The sequence below is a fragment of the Microtus ochrogaster genome, unplaced genomic scaffold, assembly GCF_000317375.1.
Source record: "Microtus ochrogaster isolate Prairie Vole_2 unplaced genomic scaffold, MicOch1.0 UNK91, whole genome shotgun sequence".
NCBI lineage: Eukaryota > Metazoa > Chordata > Mammalia > Rodentia > Cricetidae > Microtus > Microtus ochrogaster.
In genome coordinates, this window is record NW_004949189.1 from 424,910 (window position 1) to 434,549 (window position 9,640).

The 9,640-nt window shown below is 38.6% G+C and overlaps 1 protein-coding gene across 1 annotated transcript in view; it reads left to right on the plus strand.

Annotated features, from left to right (window-relative positions):
• Hnrnpc (heterogeneous nuclear ribonucleoprotein C (C1/C2)) overlaps window positions 1-8,864 on the plus strand; it is a 28,337-nt gene extending 19,473 nt beyond the window's left edge. The window contains exons 4-6 of the mRNA XM_026777935.1: window positions 2,803-2,894; window positions 3,480-3,527; window positions 8,693-8,864. Coding sequence (XP_026633736.1) covers window positions 2,803-2,894; window positions 3,480-3,527; window positions 8,693-8,864 — 312 coding nt within the window. The remainder of the gene's footprint in view (window positions 1-2,802; window positions 2,895-3,479; window positions 3,528-8,692) is intronic.
• The last annotated feature ends 776 nt before the right edge of the window (window positions 8,865-9,640 follow it).

The following is a 9,640-nucleotide window of genomic DNA, read 5'->3' on the forward strand; positions in this document are numbered from 1 at the left end:
GGATTAAAGGCGTGCGCCACCACCGCCCGGCTTCTTGATCACCTTATTTGTTTCCCTAAGTCTGTGAGGTAGTCTTTAGATATTTGATGTGTGACTAAAATGTAAGGTAAGAATACAGTGTTATATTATGTGATAATGCAAAACAGAAACTGGAGAACTTGTGATAGTCTTAAGATAAAACAGATGGTAATAATATTGTATAATGAGGAGCTGTCACAGACTGTGTATGAATATATAGTTTAGACTTTGTCCTTTGGATTTTGTCTAAAAGATTTATTCATTATATTTAGTGTTCTTGTATGTATGCCCGCGTAACAGAAGATGGCAACAGATCTTATGTAGATGGTTATGAGTCATACGTAGTTTATGGGAATTGAACTCAGGATCTCTGCAAGAGCATTACAGCCAGTGCCTTAACCTCTAAGCTATTATCTCAACTTTATAAAAATTATTTATTATAATTTATTTATTTATATGCAGTGTTCTGTCTGTATGTTTGCCTTCAAGCCAGAAGAGAGCACCAGATCTCATTACAGATGGTTGTGAGCCACCATATGGTTGCTGGGGATTGAATTCTGAACCTTTGGAAGAGCAGCCAGTGCTTTTAACCTCTGAGCCATCTCTCTAGCCCCTCTTGGAGATGCCTTAATAGCTTGTAATAATTAGTCCTCAGTCTGACTTTATTATAATCTCATACAGATTCAAGTATTTGACAAATTATCACTTAGTCCTTAATTCTATGTTGGTTTTTTTTGAGACATGGTTTTACTGTGTGTATCCCTGGCTCTACTGCATTTTACTTTATAGACTAGCATGACTGATCTCACAGAGATCCACCTGCCTCTTCCTCCTGGGTGTTGGAGTTAAAAGGTGTACGCCACCACTCCCCGGCAGTTGTAATTTCTTTGTACACAATAAAGTGATAAAATTTATGATCTTTCATTTGCTAGTATTTACTTGTCTACTTTATAGTGGCTTGTTTCTCTTAGTCATTTTGCTTTTCCTTTTTGTCCTTAGTTTTTGTAATTCTGGCAGATCTAGTGTAGCACTGCTTAATAGAAATGTGTTGTGGCCTGTAGTTTATTTTTTTATGCTTTTTATGGAAAAGTAATTTTGTATTTTTAGTCAGTGCTGAAGTTAAAGCTTTGTTCACAAGGATAGCATCATTATCCCCTGTTGGTGAAGTGCAAATTTATGGCGCCACTATGGCTATCAGTGGGGGTTTTCATAACTATCAACCTGGACAAGTGCCAGGTATAGAGCCAGAGTGTTCCATGTTCTACTACAGATAATTGTCTGTCTTTATTACTGCTACATTCCCATCAGCAAAGATGAAACCAGTGTAGATAGTCATAGACAGATGATGAAAATTTCATGTGTGTGATACATTGTGTGTACATATATAGTGAAATTTTAAAAATAACCGGATAGATGATTAATTAAGAGCACTTGCTCCTTGTCCAGAAGATCAAGGTCCTTTCCCAGCACTAACGTGGCAGCTCACAACTGTCTATAACAAAAATAAGTTTTTTTTTCTAAAAACTCAAAAGAGAATCAAATATTGTGGGAAAACTGGTAAATACTGAAGTAAAAAGACATAGTGTTCTTTCCATGTAGATCTTTGTATTGTACACACCTTTGTATATAAGTAGGTGCATTGTGGGTAAACACTAAAGAACCAGAAAGGAAACCAAAAGGGTAAAAAGATCTAGTAAGGCAGGGAGAAGGAGATACAGAGTACTTTTTTTTTTTTTTTTTTTTGTTTTGTTTTGTTTTTCAAGACAGTGTTTCTCTGTGGCTTTGGAGCCTGTCCTGGAACTAGTTCTGTAGACCAGGCTGGTCTTGAACTCACAGAGATCCGCCTGCCTCTGCCTCCCGAGTGCTGGGATTAAAGGCGTGCGCCACCATCGCCCAACCCTTGGTCACATTTTTTAATGCATATTACTGTTCCAATAATTTTGTGCCCTTAAACTTAGAGAAAAGTTGTGTACACTTTGCACATGTCCTGATCAGGATCCAACTTACTACCTTAAGTTTTTCCCTTCTACCATGTGGGTAGAGGACATGGAGCTCAGGTTGTCAGAATTGGAGATAGGAGCTTTACCTGTGTTGCCTTGCTATCTTGCAAATTCTGTATCGTATGTACTTTGAAATTTGTGTTTGTTCTCATTGGTTTGTATGTGTATAAGTTAATTCATTGTGTGAATAATAATAATTTGTTAGGTAATTTTTTTTTGTGTGAAGCTTAACTGATTGTAATAGTGATAGGAATTGTTCTTGCCTGGTGGTGGCCTTCACTCCCAGCACTCGGCGAGGCAGAGGCAGGTGAATCTCTGGTTTACAAGAGCTAGTTCCAGGGCAGGCTCCAAAGCTACAGAGAAAGCATATCTTCATTAATTTTCCTGCGCTTATCTTTGCACATGTTCTTTTATGGTGCTTGTGTGTGAAATTTAAATAGAAACATTACTGGGAGAGGGACCTGTTAGTAGTAACCCCTGATGAGACATTCCTGAACTGTGTAAGTGCATGAGTAAACATCTATGAAAGATGAAGTTTGCAAATGGGAGCCGAGCGTGGGGATACATAGCAAAGAAAATTATGTTATGTCAGGACAGTTTTGGTATAAAACAGTACAGAAATGGAACGCTAGCTCTGTAAAAACCTTTTAAGTGAAAAGGAGAGGTAACGTCATACATCAGATAAATAGTCTGAAATATGGGTTTTATTTACTTTGCTAGAGGATATAATCCAGTCTTTTTGCCTTGAAGTTTTTGTGTTTAATTTTTCCCTCCTTTCCCCTTTGTTTCCTTTTTTTCAGATATTAATCTGGCTGCAGAGCCAAAAGTGAACCGAGGAAAAGCAGGTGTGAAACGATCTGCAGCGGAGATGTACGGGTCAGTACCAGAACACCCTTCTCCGTCCCCTCTACTCAGGTCCGGAACTTTATTATTTATAACTGCATTGTGTCCATCAATGGGCATCTTCTCTGTGTTTTCTGGATGTGGGGAGGGTTAGTGCAATGTGTTTTCTATGTGCAAAAGTATAATGCTTATTAACTTGTGTTAACATACTTCCCTTTTTGCCCCTGTTTCCTAGCTCTCAGATTTGAGCTATTTAAGAATAATTTTATGAGTTTAGCATGAATTCAAGAGAAAATTGTTAGGTTCTAGGAAACTGGGGAATAAGGAAAAAGAGGGGATTATGGTTTAACAACTATTATTCTTTCATGGTTTTCAGTGTTCATGGTTTTCCTCTTAAGTTATTTTGTTAATTCTCACCTGAGTAACTAATTTGATCACTGCTTCTCCAGTGGTCTTTAAGACAATATGGAGGGCAATTGTTTTGTTTGAATGAATGGGGATTATTTGTTGCTAATCTTACTGATCGATTGTTGTGGTGGTTTGGCCTGTTTTCACCCCGTCTGCCTTTTGAATTAACAACAGCAACTCCAAAATAATCTTTTGGTATTTATCTTTCAGTTCCTCATTTGATTTGGACTATGACTTTCAACGGGATTATTATGACAGGTATGTATAAGGGGTTTTTTTTTTTGGATATTCCTTAAAAGCCCATCACGCTCACATTTTCTTTAAGTAATGAATGACAGGTTTCAAATGCTGCCTTTTTTTTTTTTTTTTTTGAGACAGGGTTTCTCTGGCTTTGGAGCCTGTCCTGGAACTAGCTCTTGTAGACCAGGCTGGCCCTCGAATTCACAGAGATCTGCTTGACTCTGCCTCCTGAGTGCTGTGATTAAAGGCATGTGCCACCACTGCCTTGCTCAAATGCTGCTTTCTACTCACAATTAAAACCTAATAAGATGTTAACAAACCCTACTCAAAATCTTTCTGTGTATTGGTTTGTATGAATGTCTGCTTCATGTGTTGGAGGTCTAGTTGCTGAAGAGGCTTGTCAGATCAGCTTTTTTGCAGGCACTTGTGAGGTGACAAGCATTGGTACTGTGGTTGGAATGTGGGTCATCAGGCAGTGGTCTCATTCCTGAGCCAGCTTGTACCCATATCACAACATGGCGTTTTCGTTGATTTGAAAGGATCTGTATTAGAATAGAAAGGATCCCCAATGTTTAAACTTGCATAGTTACCTTTGAATATACCTTTTAATGAACTAGGAAACATTAAGTCATGTATAATAGCAAATTGCTTTAAAAGCAACATTGCTAAGATTTCTAAGTGTGGAGTATAGTTTACCTTTTTTTTCTTTTATTTTTTCGAGACAAGGTTTCTTTGATGCCTGTCTTGGAACTACCTCTTGTAAACCAGGCTGGCCTTGAACAGAGAGTTCTGCCTGCCTCCTGAGTGCTGGGCTTAAAGGCATGCACCACCACCACCCAGCCTATAGTGTAGTTCTAACAAACAGGGAGATGCAAACATTTCTAACTTTGACCTTAAATGGCTTTAGTGTTTGTAGGATAGCCATGAGGGTTTTGACTTGGTAGAGTTATGTGAGAGCAGACAGAAGTTATCATGGTACTAGATGTGGTGGTATGTGCACACCTTTGATCATGGCATGTAGTAGAAGCAGTGTAGCTGTATTCTCAGGTCTACTGTCTTCAGGGGTTGAGCGTTACCAAAACATCTAAATAACCGGGCTTAGATCATCCCTTTTAGAGGGAAAGGATGGGGGAGGGTCATAAGACCCTCTGCATCCACCTATCCCCAACCTGTTCTATATCTTGTGGCTTGGGATCTTAGGTCAGGGTTAATGGAAGGGCACATTCCATAAAGCCTTGAGGGTGTCTTCTGTGTTGGTAAAATTCCTTCCAGTGTAGCTTCTTTATGGACTTCTGTGCTGTAATATGTACCTTCGTTTGTCATTGGGTCCTTATAATGAGTGATAAACTTGTACACACTCCCCAGGAAAGGAGGACTTTTTCAATTTGCACTGTTACTGCATGTATGTCTGTGTGAGGGTGTTAGACTTTTGGAGTTACAGATAGTTTAGTCATATGTAAGTAAGTTGGGAATTAAACCTGGGTCCTCTGGAGGAAGAGTCAGTGCTCCTAACTGATGAGCCATCTTGCAGCACCTATTGAACTGTGTGTATACATGTTCACACACAGGAATATGGAGGCCAGAAGTAAAAACCACGTTTTCAATTAGGCATAGTAGGAAGGTGGGACTTTAAATGCATTTTAATGGGTGAACAGTATATATGAATGTTTGGAGGATATAGCTAATGCCATTTATTTATTTAAAATACTTGAATTAGATAGATACTTGCTTTTATTGGGCATCTCCCTTTTCATTTAATCTTTTTAGGCTAGCCTCACGTATATAACACGTATCACAAGCTCTATTTGTGATTATTTTTTTTTTGAGCTTTCTTTGAATTCTTTGTCTCCCCCAACTGCTGGTCTTAGAGGTTTATCAAGTTAGAAAATAGGTACTTTTTTTTTTTTTAAGATTTTAACTATTTTAATAGTATTCAAAGAATTGTATGTCTTTAAACCTTCTGTTTTATTTTCCAGAGTGAATTTCTCTGTAACCGCATTTCTGAAACTCACTTTGAGTTGTATGCGGAAATATTGGTAGATTGGAGCAGCAGTAAGACACGGAGAATTATCTGGCAAAGGGAATTTCCAATAAGTTTTGAAAAGTTAGGGGTGCTGTGGAAGAAAGGATTAAAAAGTTCCTTTTTAATTTTGGTTTTTTGAGACAGGGTTTCCCTGTGTATCATCAGCTCTGGCTGTCCTGGAACTTATAGTTGGACCTGTAGGCCTAGAACTTGGCAGCAATCATCCTGCCACTTCTGCTGGGATTAAAAGGTTTGAACCAATTCACTGGCAAGATACAAAAGTTAACAGTGTTTTTAAACACTGTCTTTGAATTTTTTAAAGGAGAAGCTGGAGGGAGGGGGTGATCACAGTGTCATCCATTTGGAGCCGTACTAAGTTAAGACTGTAAAGACACACACTGCCCCAACTTTAAAGACTGGCATCATGAGAAACAAGGAGCTGATAAGAAACCCTTCAAGTGTCCTGGCAGCTTTGTTATATAAATAACAAACACAGGAGTGCATGGTTGTTCTGTAGTGATAGAGGAAGTGTTTACTCAAGACAAATTGATTGGTCCTCAAAGAACTTTGTAACTTAGAGTTAACTCCCCTTTGGAGCTAGATGCCACCTGGCATTCATTTTGTGTGGGTGGTCTTGTACAGAATACATCGTTGTTGGAATTACTAGAGTAACCAGATTCCTTTGTAGCTCATCTCTAATAAGATTTAATGGTTCCTTTGTTTTTAAGAGACTTGTTGACCATGAACTAGGAGCTGTTTGCCTCAGGGATTAGTGATAGGAATTGCCTTGCCCAGTAAATCAGGTGCTTTGCAAGCCAATATTTAGCGGGTGAGGAAGAGCATCTGAATTTGGATTACTAGGAAGATTCTGGCCTCTTCCCCACCCCTAAATTGGACATGACACGCGAGAGCAGTGTGACATGGTAATGCTAAATTCCCATGAAGTTAATGTTCAACATGTGTGTCATAACCTAGATTACTTTTGTTCTGAAGCCTTTCAAAGAGATTACTACTAAAATAGTATATTAACTGATCGGCTTTTCATAGTTAGTCTTTGAAAATTAAGATAAAGTAGATTCAAATGAAGGATTTCAGAGTCAGATGGCACTCTTACCTTGCATATATTTGTATGTCATGTTGACTCTTTGTGGTACAGATTTTTGAATCACTATTCTTTTTTGCAAGTATTCTAAAATCCACAAGGTGATGAGCTGGTTGTGTGTATTTAGTTTTGACTTTGATGTTAGTTTTTGCAGCCTCATGTAGCCCAGGTCTGCTTAAAGAGCCTTTTTGCCTCAGCACTCCTGAGTGCTGTGATTACAGTGTATCACCTCACCTGGCTTGTTTTCTTACAAGCTGTGTGCCCTAGTATGTTTAGTTGTCCAAAGCATTCTTAGTGTTGAAATGTTTTCATTTAGAGGTGTAGTAACTTGGTATGATAGTTTCAAAACTCCCTGTGGTTTCCTCTTGTATAAGAGATGCGGTTCCCTTATGTAAGAGGTAGATGGTTTATATACTTGTACCCTCTCTACATCCTACTCAGGAGCCCAGCTGTATTTTGCATGCTTTTCTCTAGATTACTGTGATACCTGTGAGGAATACCGTGTATAATGATTAAACTGTATTGCTTAGCGAATGACTCAAACTTGTGTAAATCTTTCAACTTGTTGAAATGACTGGAATTGGATGTAATAACAGAAATGATGATAATGGGTGATTGGCATGTAATTCCAGCACTCAGAAGGTTGTCAAATTGAGGCTAGCCTGTCAAATACAAGAATGAAAGAAACAAATGCAAATCACCCAATATAATGGGGAAAAAAAGGATTCCTGTAGTCCCCCGCCCCCAAGACAAGGATTTCTTTGTAGTGCTGGAATTAAAGTTGTGAGCCACCATCACTTGCCTAGCAAATAAATCTACAGAGTATGCTAACTCTAAAACATCACTCTGCTTAAAAGGACCTAAATATTTTTTAATCCTTGTTCTGTGTCCACTAAAGAGTTTATGTGATAAGAGATTAATAAGATGTTATGTAGTTTTTTTCTCATTTTCGCACTGATCTTTATTAAAAGTATATTTGTTGTTGTAAATTTAGAGGATGAAAACATAATTTTTAGATAATTAAGCAGTCTGTTTCAGAAAAACGCAGATAAGATGGCAGGTGCATTCTTTCTGTCTGTACCTGCTTTTGTTTGGCTTTTGTTTTTTTGAAGTAGGACCTCACTTTGTAGTGCTCTTCCTGGGACTCACTGTACAGACCACGCTGGTCTTGAACAATCAGAGATCCACCTGCCTCTGCAGTACTAATGGCATGTGCTTTATTAAATGTTTACTAACCTATTGTTAATTCAGAAAGTGTTAAGGCCTAAGATTTAGGGATTCTTAGGCAACCTTGAACAATAAGAAATAGCTGTAGTAATCTCACAGAAATGAAGGTAAATGGGAAAACTGTTGGTTAAAATGGTAGAGCTGGACAAACCAGTGTAACATGCATTTCAAATCGACAAATATAATTGGTCTTCGTTCCATTAAGCTGATTTAAGTAAAGTTACCTTTTACTTGTGATAGGTCATGTTCTCCTATGGAATGGAAGTCCTCCAGGTGGTCCTGGCTGGCTTTAAGTATGGTGTGCCAGCCATACCTCTGCACACTAAAATAAGTTAATTGTCGTAAGATGTTTCCACATTGATGGTGGGCAGTCATGTGGCCAGAGAAAAACTTTTGGCTTCTTCTTCCCTTCATCCAAATTCCAGAGATCAAATCCAGCTCATTAGGTTTGGCAGCAAATGCTTTAATGTGCTGCTATCTTACCTGTTCTGATTAGCTGTGGGTTATTTTTTTTTTCCTATTTAAGGTGAAAAATTTAGGTGGCTGAACTTTGTAATTATAGTATATATAAATTTTTGTTTATGTGATCAGACTTTGTTAAAAATGAATACCTTGGTAAACTAGTCATTTTATGAGCATTACACTTGACTTTATGTTGATTGCTTAAAAAGCAATTCATTATAAGTAATATTCTGTCGAAAGTGTCAGAGAGGAAATAAACATTGTACTTAACCAGCCAAGCCTCAGGAGTTTCTGTGGTGGTATTTCAGCAGAGTGGAGTTTTGAATCGCATCAAACAGAATTCTGTTGTAACACCCCCCCCCCCCATAGGATGTATAGTTACCCAGCACGTGTTCCTCCTCCTCCTCCTATTGCTCGAGCGGTGGTGCCTTCTAAACGCCAACGTGTTTCTGGAAACACCTCTCGGAGGGGCAAAAGTGGATTTAATTCGAAGAGTGGACAACGGGGCTCTTCTTCCAAATCCGGAAAATGTAAGTGTTAATTTGCTTTTATCATGGTGTGGTGTTTGTTCAATGCCTTCTACCTCCAAATTTTATTTTTATTTATATATATGTATGTAGGGCAGGGCTCAGAGTGGGTGTTGATTCCTGGAGTTACAGATGTGAGATACCCGACATAGGTGCTGAGAACTTCTCCAGCCTATATTTATTTTATTTTATTTATTAAATTAAGGGCATTGCTACAGTTGATATAACTGGTATATGTGTATCAATTTGAAACAGTGATATGAGGGGTGAGCCTGGGAGATGCTCAGTTGGTAAAGTTGCTGCACTGCAAGGGATGCAGATCTGAGTTTGGGTTATGAGCATACATAGAAAACAGAAGTACCTTACTTTAACTACCTTGGCAGGGTGGGGGTGGTTGAGAGCAACTTGCAACCTGGACTTGCAAAGTCAGTGAATTCCTGTTTCATTGAAAGATCCTTTAGTAGTCATGGCTTTAGCCCCCACATTAGGGAGGCAGGAGCAGGCACATAGCGAAAGCCTGTTTTCTCTTAATGTGTGGTGGTGGTACACAACTTTTTAAGTCCTAGCTCTTGGGAGATGGGGCAGGAAGGATCTCTTGAGTTCAAGGTCAGCCTGGTCAACAAATGAACAAGTTACAGGACAGTAATGGCTTCAAAGTTACAAAGAGAAACCCTCTTGAAAAACCCACAAAAGAAAAACTTTCCCTCCTCCGTTAACAATTTCCCCCTATGGTGCTCAAAAAACCCAGCACTTAGGAAGAGACTTTTTTTGTTTTTTTTTTATTATTATT